The 20,867-nt window shown below is 39.1% G+C and overlaps 1 protein-coding gene across 2 annotated transcripts in view; it reads right to left on the reverse strand.

The window, feature by feature from the left end:
* The window catches only part of LOC150106601 (uncharacterized), a 128,860-nt gene that overhangs the window by 12,555 nt on the left and 95,438 nt on the right, over positions 1-20,867 (reverse strand). For both annotated transcript variants that reach the window (XM_090392563.1, XM_090392564.1), the window contains one exon: positions 13,327-13,471. In XM_090392563.1, coding sequence (XP_090248689.1) covers positions 13,327-13,471 — 145 coding nt within the window. The remainder of the gene's footprint in view (positions 1-13,326; positions 13,472-20,867) is intronic.

A 20,867-nucleotide genomic window follows, 5' to 3' on the forward strand; every position in this document is an offset into this window, starting at 1 on the left:
ATGCTAACTAGATGAGAATGAACCTAATGATAACATATTGGGAGACTTCCCAATCAGCTAACACATCATGTTGACATCTGTTCTGCAAGACCATGTCCAAGAATATCTCCTATCACTGGATGTCTATTTTCTAATTAACTCTTTGCCAACATCAACCATCAACAAATTATATTATTGCTGTAGTTAAAAAAAAGCTCTCCTGCAAAAAATAACACACACACACACACAAAATTACTTTCAAATCCACTTCGGCAATATTCACAGTATAAGCACAAATAATGTAATAACCAACAGACATTCCGATTCGACTTCTTGTTTTTGACAAAACCTCAAACACCAGGCACCACAACAACCACTGTACATTTTGGTTGTCCAAATAATACTCTATGACTAACTTTTTCCCCACAAGAGCAGTGCTTGTGTTTTTGTGTGGTTTGAAATTCCATAGTGGAGAATGGAATTTAGAATCCTCCCCCTTTAACATTCTCTGGCTTAATGTTTCCTTGTTCCATTCTGTAACACTATCTGTTGTCTTTACTATTCCAGAAATTCTAAAAACTACCCAGTCCTTTCTGATTTCTTATCCCTGATGTTAGTTTGTCTATAATTCAATTATCCAAACAGTAAAGTGATATTCTTAGGTGATGTCACTGTCCACAGTGTAACTAGCTTTTTTATTCCACTGGCCAATCTGGAAGCAATACAGGAGTAGTATCTGCTATAAGCAATGATATAATGCAGACTGTTTATCTACCAACAAGAATATCAGATAACTCTTTCCTCTCAGTAACTGAAATCATAATTTTGTGCAGGTTTCCTCTCCTATAGAACACCCTTTTCTCAACCTCATATCTTTTGGCACTAAGTGGAACGGAATGACCTCTGGGACTTGTGCTCTTCTTTTCCATGATCTGATTGATGTTTCCACTCTCTCTCTCTCTCAATCCAAATTTGCTCTGATAGCATTACAGAAATATTCTTGTTGGAATGAAAGCTTTTATTCTTCACTTCATTTATTATTCCTGCCCACACTCCATCCAAAACCTTACAACTAGCTGTAACTCTTTCAACTAGTGTGACAAGAAAAAAAAAAAAAAAAATTCAGCATACTGCAAGTGGTCCAAGACAAAAATGCAGTTTCATTCTGAGGTTACATTGAAGTAGGTAACAAATGACAAATGGCCATCAGCAAATACATATTTGATCTGAACAGACCAAATGCAGAAACTCTGGTTTTGCATAAATGGAAGCTATGTCCTTTAGTTCATTTGCAGAGGCTAGTAAGTGAAACTTCTGCTCATATGTTTCCAAAGCTCTCTCTCTCTCTCTCCTACCCCCCAAATAAAAAAAATAATAAAAATAAATAAATAAAAAACATAAATAATCTAGATACCAAAAGGCTTCTGCTCCTGATGCCTCCCCTCCTTTAACTGTATTTAAAAGTTGTGCTTCAGAACTAACAAATTCTGTATTATCAATACACCCTTTTATGCTCAAATGCCAACTACCCCAGAGCATGAGAGTATGCCTATATATTTAGCCCTTTCAAAAATGGAAGATGAAAATTTGACATCAAACTATTAAACTTATTGCCTGTACTATCTCAGTTTTCTCTAAAATAATGGAGAAGAGCATATCCGCTCCCCAGCCAAAAGGCTGCAGCTTTGAATCCCGCTGTGGGCATGGATGTTTGTGATTGTCTGTGGAAATACCAGTGGTGGTCGGCGATAGATGGTGTTGGTGTAGTTGCGGTCAGTTAGTGAATTGTGAGTGGGGGAGACAGAGCTGTATAGTAGATGCCCTCCCTCGATGAGTCTTTGGACTCCCTGGAGGTGACAAATAATAATAATAATAATAATAATCACCAACTAAAAGAATAGATTTCAACATTCCAGATCAACAGAAGAACTAGTCTGCATTGCATAATCTTTGAACACATGCCATGTAAAGGTTCAGAGAAAAATTGTGTTATTGTTGTTCTAGACATTTAATGACATCTAGCAACCTATGCCATCCTATGGTTTACTTCCCACTCTCTGTTAACTGGCTAGCCAGTTTTCTCTCAGGTCACTCACTGTGTGTTATGGTTACTTCCTGGAGAAGAAAAAGATGTTCAATGGGTTTGCAGTAAGACATCTACTGCTCATGTTATTGCAAACTTGGTGAAAAGTTAAGGAATGATGGAAGGCTGTACAGGAACAGCATACATGACAGTACTAGTAAAGGAGACATAAGGTAAAAGCAAGCCATCTGTGACAGTAGTTGAAGTGAGTCTGTGAGAGAAGGATCATTACTAATTCAGCTAGGAGTATCAGAAATAAGGGAGATGAAATTGATGTGCTAAATGAGTTTAAGTGCCCAAAAAAAGTTGTAATAAGTGAAACACGTTTAAATGAAAATGATATCTTGACAGGAATAGAAATGGAAGGATAAGTTTTTAATAAGACTAGAAAGGGCAAGTAAGGGGAAGTGCTACTAATGACAGCAGAGGAATTATATCCATAACAAGTTGAGATACGAGAATAAAATAATCACTGGTTTTGAAGCAGTATGGTGTGAGATGGAAGTTGATTGAACGAGATATTGGTTTAGTGTTGCTTAGTTGCCTATACAAAAAAAAATGTATAGGCAACTTAGCTTAGTGAGAAAGAGAAGGGTGATCATTATGGGGGATTTTAATTATGACATTATTGATTGGAATGAAGAGACAGCATCGAGGAATAAGGAGAATGAATATCTTAAGCTTTTAAAGGACAACAATCTCAGGCAATATGTAATGGAGAGCACACACGGGCTGAGAGTCTTAGATCTGATTATATCATCAGAGGTGTGACCGTGAATGGGGCGTCTAATCTTTCCCCAGTTGATGAGAGCGACCATGAAGTATTGCTTGGATAGTAGCTAGTCATAAGACAGCTTCTGTGAAGAAGGGATATATATATATATGGAACTACAAGGCTGATGATTATGAAAAGCTTAGGAGACAACTGGAATCTATAACATGAAAGAGTATTTGAGTAGAAATGAGACAGATGCTGCTTGGGAGCACTGATCAAGAGCTATTTAATAGCAGGAATATTTGATTGTATTCCAAAGGTGAAAAGGCTAAAAATATAGCAGTAAAATGGATAAACGAAGAGATTAAGCACGAAATCTGGAAGAAGCACCGTGGAGAATTCATCCTGTCATTTAGCACAATGACAGGATGAATGTTGGTAATAATCAACTGTGTGAAAAGCATAAAGAGAAAACCAGGAAGTTGACTTGGCTGATAAGGACAGCAAAAAAGTGCCATATGAGCAGAAATTAGCCAATCAAGCCAAGAAAAGTTCTGGTGAGTTCTTTTGATATGTTTCAAGTTGAAGAAAGAATGACTATGGAAGGATGATGCTAGTTGATAATAATTGATGACAATGTTAGATTGATAATTGATGTAGATAGTGTTATGTTTTTTGTTGTTGTTATGTGCCATCCAGTCATTTTCAACTCTCCATGCCACTCAGCCTCTTGTTCTTTATTTCAATAATTGTAAGTTACAGTTGAAGTATTCAATGAGCAGTTTATCAGTGTATTTCATCTTTGAGGCGACGACATCATGAGAAGCTGAAGTGTAGAGGGATTGATGGTGAATGAGCAGGAAGTATATGAGAAATTAAACAAATTTGATGTTAATAAGGTAGTAGAACTTAAAAATATATTACAGTGTGTCCTGAAGGAATGGTCTAGGAAATTAACAGAACTATTGGCACACTGCTCAACATGAATCTTGCAACAGGTGAGTTCCAAAGGAGTGGAAAGTGAGAAAAATTGTTCCACTGCACAAAGGTAGAGATAAGACTGAGGCTGCAAATTATAAGTCAATATTGTGTCTGGAGTTGTTAAGGTATTAGAGAGGTTGGTGGACTAGGATTCAGAATTGGACTGATAATAGCAGTATTCTCTATGATGGTTAGTATGGATTTGTAAGGGAAAGGAGGTCATACTTTAGCAATCTGCTTGCATATTACAACAAGGTGACAAATTCACTGGATAAGGGGGAGATTCATATACAGTGGTATATTTGGATTTTTCAAAGGCCTTTGATAGACTGCCACATCACAAGCTGGCAGCTAAACTGAAACAGATGGGATTGGATAACAGGCTAGTGTGTTGGATAGCTGATTCACTGTCAGATATCAGCAGTTTATGTATGGAAGAGTGGTAACTCAAAAGAGGAAGGTCACCAGTGGAGTGCCACAGGAATCTGTTTTGGGGACCATTATTGTTTAACTTGTATGTTAATAATATTGAGACCAGCTTAACTGGAAATATGCAGTTGTTTGCTGATGATGCAAAGTTGGAAGAACTATGAGAAGCAAAGCAGATGTGGCCTTGCAGCAGGATCCCAATAGATTATGTGAGTGGGCAAGTGAGTGGATCTATAAGTTTAATGTTGCAAAATGCAAGGCTTGAAATTTGGTAGGCAAGGTTGGGATGCAGAGTATATAATTAATAGAGAAATTTTGAAGGAGGCAGAAGTGATCTGTGAGTGTTGGTGAAAAGAAATTTGAAGTCTAGGGGTCACATTGCTAAATTTTTATAAGAACTTCACTCACAATGGATTATATCGATAATGAGGAAGACATTAACATACAGAGGAAAAGAGGTTATGGTTCTCTTGTATAAGGCCTTAACCAGGCTACCAAACCTGCACATATTAGAATGTATTGAAGCAGTTCCAGAGAAGGTTCACTAAGTCAGTGTCAGGTCTATAGGGGGGGGGATATGAGGGGAGATTGTGGGAATGCAATGTGCAGGGTCCTGAGAATAGAAGAAGAAGAGGGAGAGGGGGGGGAGATATGACTAAGACACAAATTGGTGAGAAGATTGTTACTAGATTAATATGGAGGCAATTTTTCATAGATTAGAGAAACAGGAATAAAACAAGAAACCATCTCTGGAAGCTGTGTATGGTGGGTGTGAGTGAAGGAGTGAGGAGAAGGATTTTTATATGAATAGTGGTTACATGAAAATTCATTGAAAAAAACAATTTATTGAAAGACAATTCATCGAATGAACAATTCATCGAAAAAACAATTCACTGAAAATTTTAAATTTTCGATAATGTTATGATAAAAGTAATCCATTTAGAACAAAAACTGAACCATGCAGCCAGCTTCTTGTACTGGCAACTTCTACTAATTCCACTAAGTCAGAGAGATTTCGTAATACAGTACATAATTTGGACACGTTATTTTTTTGCCGCCCCGAACATACCTGAACTGAAAACTGGAACAGTTTGACATTTTCTTGTAAAAGTTTCAAATAGTGAATATGAGTAAAATTCATCCCATAATAATTGCTTTATTGAAGTCGCATATTACTACTAGCAACAATAATAATAATGGAGCCAGCGTAGTTCAGTCGGTATAAACAAAGCTGCTTAGTTAGAAAGACCTGGGTAGTTGGAATCCCATTTACGACACGCATAATTTTTATCAGTCCTCATGTTGGAGGCTTAATGGATTTTTTACAACACTCAAAAAGAATTAAAATAGAATTTAATACTTCCTATATTTCGTCCTAGTCACTAGGACATCTACGGGGATTACAAAAACAATTAATGTAACATATACACAAATAACAAACAATACTAAGCCCAACCACATGGGTGACACTAAAGTCCTATCTAGGTAGAGTGCCCTCTAAGGGCAGTAGTAGGTGGCCTGGAATGTAAGGTGGGAACTCTGGTGATGAGTGTTTCCCAAATCTTTGGAAGCTTAATGCAACCGTATTTATTGAGATTTGGTTGGTTTTTGAGAGCTGCTGCTGCTTCTAAGAAAAGTCTCTCTTTCTTGAATTTGCTGTGGTGGAGCATGGTGGTTTTCTTCCATGATACCCTGTGGGTGGTGTCCAAAGCATGGTCAGCCAAGCCTGAATGGCCATAGTTGTGTTTGAAGATGTAAGACTTGTGTTCCTCTAGACGGATGGATGTTGATCTGCCTGTCTGTCCAAAGTACGCCAGCTTACAGGAACAGGGTACTTTGTAAACTCCGGGCAGAGAGAGAGGAGGGAGCTGATCTTTCATAGAACGGATAAGGGTAGCAAGTTTGCGGTGGGGCTTATATGCTGTGTGTAGGTTGTACTGTTTTAGTATCTTGGCTATTTTTTCGGATGTGCCACGGATGTAGGGTATGGTGATGGCATTTTTAAAATCTTGTTGAAGAGAAGGACGGGGAATGGGGAAGGAGTTGATTATTTTTTTGATACTGTGATCGCTGTAGCCCCACCGCAAACTCGCTACCCTTATCCGTTCTACGAAAGATCAGCTCCCTCCTCTCTCTCTGCCCGGAGTTTACAAAGTACCCTGTTCCTGTAAGCTGGCGTACTTTGGACAGACAGGCAGATCAGCATCCATCCGTCTAGAGGAACACAAGTCTTACATCTTCAAACACAACTATGGCCATTCAGGCTTGGCTGACTATGCTTTGGACACCACCCACAGGGTATCATGGAAGAAAACCACCATGCTCCACCACAGCAAATTCAAGAAAGAGAGACTTTTCTTAGAAGCAGCAGCAGCTCTCAAAAACCAACCAAATCTCAATAAATACGGTTGCATTAAGCTTCCGAAGATTTGGGAAACACTCATCACCAGAGTTCCCACCTTACATTCCAGGCCACCTACTACTGCCCTTAGAGGGCACTCTACCTAGATAGGACTTTAGTGTCACCCATGTGGTTGGGCTTAGTATTGTTTGTTATTTGTGTATATGTTACATTAATTGTTTTTGTAATCCCCGTAGATGTCCTAGTGACTAGGACGAAATATAGGAAGTATTAAATTCTATTTTAATTCTTTTTGAGTGTTGTAAAAAATCCATTAAGCCTCCAACATGATGTCCTCACAGCACTTAAGCCTCTACACACGTATTTTATCAGTCCTGTTCAGCTAAAGGTAAGTTAGCAGGCATAATACGGAGATGGCTGGGCTTTTCCTCCTGGAAACAGGCATACCATTCCCGTGAACAGACATGAAACAGTTATCGGACAAGAAAGTCTATAAGAAACCATATTGTTCTATAAAGTTTCCATATTAAAGTAGCATTGCTATCTCCCTATGACCGGTTCGGTTTTTGTTCTAAATGGATCACTTTTATCATAACATTATCGAAAATTTTAAATTTTCAGTGAACTGCTTTTTTCGATGAATTGTTCATTCGATGAATTGTCTTTTTGATGAACTCTCTGGATACCATGAAGAGTGATTGGTGAGTAGAATGCCTTGCTTGAAGGCACAGTTCAATGAAAGAGTATGGACCTCCCACAATAAATTTTTTGACCCCATGGAGGGCTGATGTTAATAATAATAATAATTGATAATCCCAGTACATTAATGAGGGTACGAAGCACCTGTGGCAAATGTCTAACTTGCACCCCCCCCCCAACCCAAAATTGACAAAAATTTTGAAAAATTTAAATGTAACAAGTTAAATTTTACTAAATGCAATATATTAAATACTTACTGTTAACCCCATCAAAATGAGTTGCAGTGTTGCAGAATTTGTGTGTCTAAAGCAGTGTATTGCCGAAACTTAAAAATACAATATATAAATAGCGGACTTTTATATCTGTTTATTTATTTTTATTTTTTGTTTTGCACCTCAAACTTAGTTGCGCCCATGGCAGGTGGCTCTTTTGCCACGCCCTCGTTATGGCACTGGATAATCCCTCTAACAGACTCACTTCAACTACTACACAAATGTCTTGTATCTCCTACGTGTGTTGTTTATGGTGCTGTTCCTGGATTAGCACATCTATCATTCCTCTACTTTCAGATAAGTTTATAAATTCACTGACCTCACTTTACTTTCTCCCTTCCATCTTCCACTGTTCTTTGGAAGAGATTTCTCCATGATGTGATCACCTCCCCAAAGTACTCTTTATAGACAGGAAGAAGTAACTTATTGATATTCTTTGAGTAGGGAGAGGTTCTTTATGTACCATCCAGCCATCTTCAAGGCCTACCTTTCCTAATTGGGTTGTGGGGGCAGCAGCTGACAGGGGAACTTCCAATGGTCACGATCCTCCGCCACCAAGCTCAGGTGTTCTGGTGGACCTCCCAGACGTGTCCAACCAAGGTTTTGGATATAATCTATCCAGCGAGTCCTTGGCAAAGAGGGCCTGTTGGAAGAGCCTCTCTTGTGACATTCTGACCAGGTGCCCGTACCATTGTAACTGTGATCTCTCAACACGGAGAAGCGGTGAGTATTGAGGGTTTCCTGAATTGCAGAGCCTCTGAATCTGTCGAGTTTTGTCGACCCCTGCAACCCCCCCCCTCGCAGGAACTTCATTTAAGTTCCCGCGAGGAATTTGTGTTCATATGTGAGCTCTCGTGATCATAGGTGAGGATGGGGACAGACTGTATTGAAGACAGCTAGCTTTGCCTTTTGGCTTAACTCCTGCTTCAATACTACCGAATGGCCAAGCTCCCGTGATATTGTGCTCGCTGAGCCAATTCGAGTATCTTCTACATCCCACTTTCCATCACCCGTGAATATGGACCCAAGTTATTTAAACTTCTCCACCTGCCTCAGTGGGACTCCACTCACATGTAGAGTGCACTGGGATGATTGTCTTGAGACCACAAATGTTTCTGTTTTGGCCACACTGATCTTCATCCTGGCTTCTGCCCAAAGAGCTACAAACCTATCCAGGGTCCACTGGAGGTGATCCGTGGAAGATGACTAGGTCATCTGCAAAAAGCAGATGTCTAATGCTACATCTTCCAATTCTGACATACTCGCTGCCTCGGCTGTGCCTGTCAATACAGTCCATAAATATTATGAAAAGGAGGGGTGTCAGAACACACCCTTGGAGGAGACAAATGGAGACTGTGAAAGGTTCAGACTTTGTGCTGTTTGCCCTGACACAAAACTCCGGGCATTCATTGATGGCGGATAAGTTCTTTTGATATTTAGCCAGCAAAAGAAAGAATGATTTATGGAAGGATGGCATTGATTGGAGAAAATGGTATAAAGACAGCTATTGCAGAATGTGTGGTGGAGATACTTAATGAGTAGTTCATAAAGGACTTTCAATCTTGTGAATGTGACTTCATGGATAGATTGAGAGCAGTTGATGATGGGGGGGAAGAGACTGACTGTAAGTGAGCAGGAGGTGTATGGGGGAGTTAAGCAAACTAGATGTTAATAAGGCTGTGGGACTTGATAATATATCACCATGTATTCTGAAGGAATGTGCCAGGGAGTTGACAACTGCCTTGACATATTTTTTGAATATGAGTCTTGCACTCGGTCAAGTTTCTAAGGAGGGCAAGATTGTGCCACTTCATAAAGGAGGTGATCGAACTCAAGTATCAAACTATAGGCCTATCTGTGTGTCAGGTGTTGTAGTTAAGTTGTTGGAGAAGCTTGTGAGAACTAAGATCCAGAATTGGGTTGACAACAATGGTATTATCTTTGATGGACAGCATAGATTTACTAAAGGGAGGTCATTTTTTAGTAATCTCCTTACGTATTACAATAAAATGACTGCTTCCTTGAACAGAGGAGAAGGATACACAGTAATATACTTGAATTTCGCAAAGGCTTTTGAGAGATTACTTCATGATAAGTTGATAGTCAAACTAGAGAAGATGGGGTTGGATATTAGATTAGTGCATTGGATTGGAGACTGGCTATCTGATATGTATCAACAAGTTGTGTATGGAGGAGCGATATCCAAGAAAAGGAAAGTCACTAGTAAAGTGCCTCAGGGATCTGTTTTAGGGCCATTACTGTTAAACTTGTATATTAATGATATTGGTGAAGATTTGGATGGATATATTCAGTTGTTTGAGGATGATGCAAAGTTGGGACGAACCATGAAGAGCAGAGAAGATGTTGTGGCCTTACAAGAAGACTTGAATAAATTGAGTGATTGGGCACTGGAAATGGGGATGTGAGTTCAATGTTGCAAAATGTAAGGTTTTAAAATTTGGAAAACAAAGATGGGATGCAGAATTTATGCTTGGTGAGGATATATTGTTGGAAGTGGAGGAAAGAGATCTGGGAGTGATAGTGGATAAGGATCTGAAATTTAGGGGACACATAGCCAAAATTGTGAAGACAATACAAAGGCTTCTGGGAATGATGTGGAGGACACTGACTTGTACAAGTAGTGAGATTCTTGTTCCATTGTATAAGGCTCTGATTAGGCCACACATGGACTATAATTGTGCCCAGATTTGGTCACCTGGTTTTCAGAAGGATGAAGAGATGTTGGAAAGGGTCCAAAGGCAATTGACTAAGGTAGTTTCTAACCTCTGGAAGGTCGAGTATGAGGAAAGATTGAGAAGATGTAATTTGCAGAGTCTGGTGGACAGGAGGAAGGGGGGGGGAGATATGATAGAGACCTACAAGTTAGTAAGGAGTTGTTATAGGATCAATGCTGGAGAAGTTCTACAGAAAATAGTGGGAGATCGGGGAAGAACCAGAGGTCATCCCTGGAAACTGTATAAAGAAGGTGCAAGTAGGGGAGGGAGAAGCAGGTTCTTTTTGTGCAGAGTTGTAAATGAGTGGAATGCCTTGCCTGAGAGTGTGGTGTCTGCAAGGAGTTTGATGTGTTTAAGACACGGCATGATGAGCTGTGTGTGTGATAAAAGGACCTCCCAGATGAGTCTTTGACTCCATGAGGTCTTGGGATAATAATAATAGTTGGCCATCCACTCCATACTCCTGTACTGCTTGCCAAAACTTATCCCGAGGAACCCAGCCTTCTCCAGGTCCACAAAATGTGTAGACATTCTTGGCATATTCCCAACATTTCTCAAAGACTTGTCTTAAGATGAAGATTTGGTCAGTTGTGCTTCTACCAAGACGAAAGCTACATTGTTCTTCCTGGAACTTCGACTCAACTATGCTCCTGCACCTTCTTTCCAAGCACCTAGCATATATTTTCCCGGGCAGGCTGAGCAGAGAGATGTCACGATAGTTGCTGCAATCTCTCTGGTCTCCCTTCTTGAAGACAGGTATTATTATGCCTGTCTGCCATTGCTTTGGTTCTCACACAGATGTCCAAGCAGCCTGAACACTCAAGTTATCCAGCGAACACCATCTCGATTTAAGGCTTTTAGCATTTCGGGCCGAATTTCATCATCACCAGCAGCCCTGCCCGATTTTAGAAATTCTATTACTAAATGGACCTCTTTCTGCTGTGAGACTAGTTGTCACCCAAATCTGCACCTTTTGGATGTTCCCAGCTGCTGTGCCACCCGGGTTAAGAAGGCTCTCAAAGTATTCCCTCCATCTGTGGAGGATGTCCTTCTTGGTTGTCAAAAGTGCACCATCAGAGGCCTTAATTGCCCTTGCTGTGCACGATTTCCTCCCTCGAAGGTGGCAGATGGTCCGCCAGAATACTTTGTTTGCATTTGCATAGGATGAGTCTAATCTTTCTCAAAAGGATTCCCAAGCCTTCTGCTTTGCTGTCTCAGCAGCAGCTTTTTGCACCTCAGTGTACCGGAAACGCATCTCAGGTGGCCTGACCCTAAGCCATGTTAGATAGGCCTCCCTTTTTGCCCGGACAGCTTTTTGGACCTCTTTGTTCCACCAAGGTGTCCTTTTCTCACATTCCCATGCCGAGCTGCATTCTGCCACAGCATCAGAGTGCAGAGGCGGTGACAGCTCCCACTCCTCCACAACATCTGCAGTGTGCTTGGGAATCTCTTTGAACCTGGAGGAGATGTTATCTGCAAAATTCTTCCTCACAGCTTCTTTTTCCAATGCCTCCCATTTCACACAGTATAGCTGCTTTGGTCTGCCAGCGTTGATGGTAGCATTTGGTTTCTGTAGCCGTAGATTGCAGAAAACAAGGTGGTGGTCGGTTGACAGTTCTGCCCCTCTCCTCACGTCCAGCACTGAAGAAAATAGGTCTGCTGGGACTATAAAGAAGTCAATCAGAGACCTCTGTTCAAGTGTATCCATGTACCAGGTATACTTATGAACTTCTTGGTGCTGGAAGAAGGTGTTCATTATGGACAATAATTATTGGACTTCTGCTGTTAGTACAGCAGGAGTCCAATAATTTCAACCCATTCGCATTAAGGTCAGGGTCTCCATTCCTCCCAACCACACCCCTCCGTGTCCGGTCATCTGTTCCAACATGTGTATTAAAGTCACTTTAATACACATGTTAGAACACGTGTATTAAAGACATGTTAAAGTGACTTTAATTCCATGTCTGTCACCCTGTCAAAAGCAGCATCCACTTCCTCTAGGAAGGCAGAGTATTCTGACTCCAGATTAGGTGCATAGGCTTGCACCACAGCCAAGTTGTGGTTTTTGATCTGGAGCCTTAACACACACACCTGTCTCCTCAATGGGATCCACTCAACAACACAGTCTGACAGCCAGGGGCTTGTGAGTATCCCTACACTCGCCTGAGCAGACATTGTCAGGCTTACCAGAGTAGTCGAGCTTCCATCCCCTCATTAAGGTCGACAGTTCCAGAGCCTTTCCTCTTGGTCAAAGAGAGCCTGACTAAATCTAGTTGGTAGCACTTGGCTTCCTCGACCAGTTCCTTCTCCTTCGCTGTCAGAGAAAAGATATTCCAGTTGCCTAAAAACCATAGTCTGGTGCCATTGTCGTTGCCATTTCTGTCCTTTTGCAGAACCATTTCTTTGCACTGCCCTAAACACCTCCCCAAATAGGTAGCGGGCAAATTGATGGAGCTTCCTCTAGCAGAGTGCTGAGGAATGGTGTCTAAGGAAGACTGTAACATATTTTTTAAATGGGTCCCTCTGCCTAAAACCCAAACGCATCCCTTGGTAACCCACATGACGGAAGATGCGGTATGTCCATTGTATGATGACCTGACCATGTTACAGTGTTTATTTGTTATTGTTCAAATATTGTTAATGTTTATTGTTCTTTATGTACAACACATATATTTTATTTTAAGTTTTATTTTTTTTTTATATCGGTCCTGCACACGAGAGGCTGCAGAACCTGTAGTACCTTAGAATAAAATATACATATTGTACATAAACTACAAGTAATTGTATAAGACTGTCTTGATTTATAGTAAACTAAGATTATTAACAATATTATGAAAACCAATCAAATTAGGTTAAAGTTAATGCAATTAAAGGGAAGAGAAAAAAAAAACAACCTTCAGATAGTTTCATTACAGAAAAGGATTAATTAGCAATGGGTAATATGGCATTGATAAGGTTTGTGAATATAGCTGGAAGTAGTTTAATTTGGGTGCATAGTTAAAAGTAAGTTGAAATTATTTATTTTAATTATAGATCTTATGAATTCTTTTGATTTTCTTTTAAGCTTTTACCATTTTAATTTTTGCTGCTTGGTTTTCAAGAATCTTCTCTAAGGAAGTCTGTTTTTTTAAATCTGTTGTTTTTTTCATCTTATCATCTTGATATCGTTCAATGGCTTTTATCAGTTCTGGTTTCTGGCCAACAACAATTTTGCCACTAAAAAGCAGAAAATATTTAATAATAATTTCAATGAAAATTTGTATCACTGTATGGCAGTATCATTAGGAGAACACTATAAAATAATCAGGAAATTAGTACATAATAATAATATCACTGATTTCGCAAAGGGGGAAGAGAGAGAGATGCAAAGTTAATACATCTTATAGGTGCTATAAGACATGTATTAACTGTGATAAGAATGATAAGAGAAATATGGAACTTAAAGAGAATGAGTTATGGGAAATTGGAAATCATTGCAGAAATCATAGAATTATTAAGCTGAAAGTCATTAGTTAATAAACTACTTGACATATTAGTGCCCATAAACATAGTAAAGGTGCAAAAATTGGCTCTGTGAGTTTTATATGAATAGTACAGAATGATAAAAAGAAATAGTTTTGAAAATGTCTTATGGATATACAGAACTTTCTTTCTTAATCAAAGTATTATTTATCTTAAGGTAATCAATTACTTAATGGAGACATTTTCATTTACTCTCTCTCTCTCTCATATATATATATATATATATAAATACACACACACACAGATACAGGGTGGCCCATAAGTCATGAAGGAGATTTAAACATTTAATAACTTTATTTATTAATTATTATTATTTTTTTTTTATTAGTTATGAGTTATTCACATTTTAAATTCCTTTATGACTCATGGGCCACCTTGTGTGTGTGTGTGTGTGTGTGTGTGTGTGTGTGTGTGTGTGTGTGTGTGTGTGTGTGTGTGTGTGTGTGTGTGTGTGTGTGTGTACACTGCATGCCCAAAAGTATATTATTATTATTGGAAATTTCCATGGAGTTTATGGGTAGTTCTTAGATAACATAAAGTCTATTATTATTATTATTACTATTCAATTTACATTACAGAGTTCATAGTTAAAGAGTAACAAGAAACATGTACTTTTAAATAGAATAATGAAATATTTGACACTGGCACATGAGTCCAATTTGGACCTTATCCAATTACTGTATTATTAGTAGTAGTAGTACTAGTCTCCATGGAGTCAAAAGATGTAATGCAGGAGGTACATGCTTTTGCACACAAAACTTATCCAACTATGCTTTAAACTCATTCAACATATCTGCATTCACTGCACTGTCAGGTAATTCATTATTCATTCCACTCACTAGCCACTCTATGCAAAGAACTTACTCCTTATACAGTTCCCAGGGGTAGTCCCTTTTTCTACCACTCCCTCCGGGAAACAAAGAGGGGATGTAGAATTTATGCTTGGTGGAGATATATTGTCAGAGGTGGAGGAAATAAGAGATCTAGGGATGATAGTGGATGAGGATCTGAAATTTAGGGGACACATTGCCAAAATTGTGAAGACAACAAAGATTTCTGGGAATGATGCAGAGGACACTAACTTGAAGTAGGGAGATTCTTGTTCCATTGTATAAGGCTTTGATTAGGCCACATATGGACTACTGTACCCAGATTTGGTCACCTGGTTTTCAAAAGGACAAAGAGATGTTGGAAAGTGTCCAGAGGCGATTGACTAAAGTAGTTTCTGACCTCTGGAATGTCGAATATGAGGAAAGGTTGAGAAGATGCAATTTAGTGGATAGGAGGAAGAGGGGTGATATGATAAAGACCTACAAGTTAGTAAGGGGTTGTTACAGGATCAATGCTGGAGAGGTTCTACAGAAAACAGTGGGAGATCAGGGAAGAACCAGAGGTCATCCCTGGAAACTGTATAAAGAGGGTGTGAGCAGGGAAGTGAGAAGCAGGTTTTTTTGTGCAGAGTTGTGAATGATTGGAATGCCTTGCCTGAGAGTGTGGTGTCTGCAAGGAGTTTGATGTGTTTAAGACACGGCATGATGAGCTGTGTGTATGATAAAAGGACCTCCTAGATGAGTTTTTGACTCCATGGGGTCTTGGAGTAATAATAATAATTAATCCAGTAACAACCCGTTGCCAATTTAAACATCCTCTCTTCTCCTTCAATTCATAAGGCTTTGCAAATTTCATTCCCTTAATCTGTTTTCATATCCCACATTCCAAAGACCAGTTACCACCCATACTCAGTCTTCTCTGGACCCTTTCTAATATATATGTTATTATTATTACTATCTGAGACCTCCAGGGAGTCAAGGGAGGCTATACATCAACCCAAACCAGTTGTCATACCTTTCCTTAAATTCATCACATTAGATGCACACACTACCTCTAAAGGCAAACTATTCCATTCACTCACTGCTCTATGAGAGAAAAACCTAGTTCTTATCTCTTTCTTGACTGCAACATGGTGATATCCTCATCACCATGAAAACAAGATGATCAAATCTGTGCACAATAATCCATATCAGGCCTGATCAGGGCTTTATACAATTGAACAATAATCTCTTTATTTCTACATGTTAAGGTCCTACACATCATTGCCGTAGTTTGATGTAATGAGTTCACAACTTGCAATGTGATCCCTGAACTTCATGTCCTTGTCTACCACTATTTTCTTGTCTTATCAACCTCCTTCAAAATTTCCCGAACAAGTGTATACTTTGCATCCCATTGTTGCCTAACAAATTTCGGAAAACTTGCATCTTGCAACATTGAACTGATAGTACCATTCACACAATCTATTCAAGTCCTGTAAGGCCACAATATCGGCTTGCTTCCTCATCATTCTTCCCAGTTTTGCATTATCTGCAAATTGTATATCTCCAGTTAAACCCATCCCAATATCATGAATATACAAATTAAACTACAATGTCCCCAAAGAGAGCCCCGTGGCACGCTACTAGTAACTATCTTTATATGGACTTTTTCAATTGAAGGTGAGTTAGCCGATCTCATGCAGAGGCAGGGTTTTTTCCTCCCAGAAACTTGGGTTTTTCATCCCACATACAGATAAATCGGCCCTTCAGAACACACACACAATTTACAGACAAAAAATACTAGTTGTGGTGGGCGGTAGTTGGTGCTGATGTAGATGATTGGTAGTAGAGGTTCAGTGTAGCGGTGGAGATGGAGAGTTGTACAATAGGTATCCTCCCGTGATGAGTCTTCGGACTCCTTGGAGGTGTCACGAATAATAATAATCTTTCAGAATGCTACACCCCTATACATAAGTTGCTGATACCTATCTGACAGCCAGTCACCATTCAACTCACGAATCTAGCATACAATCCCATCTGCTCCAATTTAGTCACCAACTTGTTGTGTGGCAGTTTCTTGCAGAGACTGCCACAACACAAGTGCATTTGTCACCTTGTTATAGTACATAATAGTAAAACACAACTTCCCTTCAATCAACCCATGCTGACAACAGTATTTGATGTGATCATCAAATACTGCTGTTATCAATCCAATTTCTGTATCCTAGCTCTCACCAACCTCTAACACCTTAACCACCACAGATTGGCCACCAGATATCCAGATAGGCCTATAATTTGTAGCCTTTACCTTATCATTTCCTTTGTGAATTGGAACATTTTTATTTTCCTTCCACTCCTTTGGAACTCCTGTTAGACAGGTAAGCCAAAGCTGATACTAACTCACCAGAACATTTTCTTAAGGCTTGTGGTGATATGTCATCAAGGCCTGTTGCCTTACTGACATCAAGCTTATTTACTTAATTCCTCATATATATATAACTTGTTTGTTCATCAGTAAGTCATTTCCCATTTCCTCTATATTTAAACTTCTCATGATTTCACAGTGATAAGGATGAAAACACCTTGCTGATTACCTTGATTATATCCTCTGCAGCAGTTACCATATTATCATTTTCATCCATTAGCATCACATAGGGGATGCTTAAGGGTCAAAGCTGTATAACTGAGAGGAGACCTCCACATAGCCTTTAAAGGAATGCAGAGAACCGACCAGGGCTTCTGACCTAATGTCCAATCCTCACCTTCTCGTGGCACCCTGTTGGGTATCTACTTGGATACTGAATGAACGAGGATGGGCTGGCAATTTGGGATTTAGCCGGCCAAATTGTATTCTTATTGGTTAAACCAAAATAAAAAATGATGGTACAACATGACTAAATTTCATGCCGGCTGGGACGTCGCCGAGTTAAACAAGGCCCCCCGCTGTTTTCGCAAGGGAACCAGAGTGAACAGCAAAAAATCAGCTACTGGAACAAATCTGAAAACAAACCCCAACTCAACATCAACAGAGTTAAAGATCAGTACTATCAACATAAGAAGCCTGAATGGCAAAGAAATCGAGCTAGCTGAGGAATAAGACAAGTACCAGATTGACATAATAGGGGTGACTGAAACAAAAAAGATCAAAACTGGTGAGATTTTACTGAGCAATAAATACAAAATGTTATACTCAGGCAATGACAATCAAGGAAAAGAAGGAGTAGCCATAGTATTCAACACAAAATACGAGGCTAATCTTCTTGAATGGCAAGCAGTCTCAAGTAGAGTAATGTGGGCAAAAATGAGAATGGGGAACTGGACAATGAGACTTATTTGTGCCTATGGTCCCACAGAAGGTTCTACTAAAGTAGAAGTGGAGGAATTTTTTGAGGCTTTAGAAAAAGCAACTGACACAATGAAAAATGAAAAGGTGGTCCTTGTTGGGGATTGAAATAGCAGAGTAGGAAATGATTGTGAGACATACAAAAATATTTTGGGAAAATTTGGAGAAAAGAGCAAAGCTAATAATAATGGCAAATGTCTGTTGGATTTCTGCTCAGGACATGGACTGGTTATTACTAACACCATGTTCCAACATAAAAATGTGCACAAATTCAAATGGAGAGAAGAGGCTAGGAATAAGAAAAGTCTCATTGACTATGTTATTGTTTATAGTGATGTTTTCTCCCTGGTGCACGACACCAGAGTGTACAGAGGATTTGAAACTGGAAGTGATCACTATTTAGTCTTGAGCAAGATAAAATTAAATTTCATATTGAAAAGAATGACATGTAAGAAAGTTTTAAAGCGAATAAAAGTTGAGCAGCTCTCAGATGTGAACTGTAGACTAAAATACACAAAGATTATTGAAGGAAAAATGAAAGAGTTTGAGAACAGGAATCAAACCTTGGAGATTCAGTGGCAAACTCTGAAGAAAACATTGATTGATTCTGCCAGAGAGGCATGTGGTGAGGTTGTCTGTAAGGATAAAAAAATCAGAACTCCCTGGTGGACACAGGAAGTTAAAGAGGCAGTGAAGGAAAAGAAGAAAGCATATCAAAAGTTTCTGTCAAATAAGTCAGCTTGTGCTCTTAGAGAATATAGAGACAAATGCAAGAATGCTAAACACTGTGTAAAACTAGCTAAACAAAAGTCATGGGAGGACTTTGGCAAGAATATAGAAAATAAATATCAAGAAGGTGGCAAAATATTCTGGAGGTTGTTGAAGAAGCTTAGGAATGGAGGAAAGAGAGTGCTGTAAAAGGAGTTAGAGATGATAAAGGTGACATGAAAACGGGAGAAAAAGATATCCTTGAAGTATGGAGTAATTACTTTGAAAAACTGCTAAATAAAACAAGCAGCGATGACAGCACAGTGGTAAAAAACATTCAACAGGCATGCAGTCAGGAATACATATCCATACTTGAAGTAGAAAAAGCCATCAAAGGCTTGAAATGTGGAAAGGCAGCAGGAGTAGATGATATCCGACCAGAAATGCTGAAGTATGGTGGTATAAGAGTCTTACAGTGGCTGCACTGCATAGTTCAGAAAGCATGGACAGAGGGACGAATTCCCGATGATTGGAGTAGAGCTCTCATAGTACCCATATATAAAAAGGGAAATAAAACTGAATGTGAGAATTACAGGGGTATTTCCCTACTGAGTGTTCCTGGCAAGATCAATGCAAGTATACTTGAGAAACGGTTGAGAAGAATTGCGGAAGAAAAGCTTGGTGAAGAACAAGCTGGATTCAGGCCAAATAGAGGCTGTCAGGATCAGATCTTCACTTTACGACAAATAGTTGAGAAAGCATGGGAATATAGCAAAGATCTGTATTTAAGTTTTGTCGATTTGGAAAAGGCATATGACAAGGTGCCAAGAGAGAAGCTATTCAATACGCTGCAGTTATATGGTGTCAATGGGGCATTATATCAAGCAATACTTAGTCTTTATTTGAGTTGTAAGTCAGCAGTTAGAATTGAAGGAAGTACAGGAAGATGGTTTAATGTTAAATCTGGTGTGAGACAAGGATGTACATTATCCCCTCTGTTATTCATTATCTATATGGATCACATTATGAAGGAAAGTGGTATTAAACATGATATCAAAATTGGAGATGTTAATGTCAGCTCTTTGCTTTATGCAGATGATGTTATACTTCTAAATAAATCCGCTAAAAGTCTGCAAGATTCTCTGACTAAATTGAATAGCTGTTGTAATAGATATGGTATGAAGGTCAGCAATAAAAAGACAAAGACAATGAAAATAGGCAGAATCATTGAAAATGTCAACTGTGTTGTGAATGGAGAACCTGTGGAACAAGTAAAACATTTCAGCTATTTAGGCACGATTTTTAGTGAAGATGATGAATTAAATATGGAAATAGACAACAGAATCAGCAAAGCTGGTATGGTGGGAAGTCAGTTGAATAAATTCATATGGAATAAGAGAGAAATTAGTCGGAACACTAAATTAGCTGTATACAAGACAGTGTTCAAACCAGTTTTAACTTATGGATCTGAGAGCTGGGTCAGAAGTAAAACACTTGACCAAAGACTAGATACCACAGATATGAGAGTCCTGAGAAAGATTATAGGTGTGAACAGATGGCATCAATGGCAATATCATATTAAAAACGAGGATATTAGGAAAGAACTTGACATTGTCAGCATCCAGGAATGCGTTAGCAGAGCTAATCTCAGGTGGTATGGTAACTTAAACTGAATGGGCGAGGAAAGATTAGCAAAACAAGTGTTCTCTGCCAGGTTGGCAGCAAAATGACCCAGAGGAAGACCAAGATATAGGTTGATTGATACGGTACAAAGTGCCTTAGACGATAGAAATATAAGATCTGATACTGTTGGAGTCTTGACAAGTAACAGACTGATTTGGAGGAAAATTGTAGATAGGAAATTAATAATGATGTAATTTTTTCATGTAGTACTATCATATCCTGTACACCCCTTGAGGGTACATGGCAGGAATTTGATGATGATGAACATCACATTGCCATAATCATTCTTCTTTCTACTTGCTACATCTTGGGAGAAAAAAAAAAAGAAAAAAAAAACTCCCTAGGAGTTTTCTTGGACTGATTTCCTAATTTCTGTTAATAGTGCATTTTTGCTTTCCTCACCAACTGAGTCACCTTCCTGATCTACTCTTTATACTCTTCATGCAACTGATTATTACTATTATTCATCTTTTGATGCCTCCACAGTGCCTTCTTCTTCTTCCAGATTTCATGCTTAATCCCTTCATTTATCCATTTAGCATCT

Source organism: Typopeltis vanoorti, chromosome 5, assembly GCF_054136105.1.
Source record: "Typopeltis vanoorti isolate ZY-2024b chromosome 5, IOZ_Tvanoo_1.0, whole genome shotgun sequence".
NCBI classification, from domain to species: domain Eukaryota; kingdom Metazoa; phylum Arthropoda; class Arachnida; order Uropygi; family Thelyphonidae; genus Typopeltis; species Typopeltis vanoorti.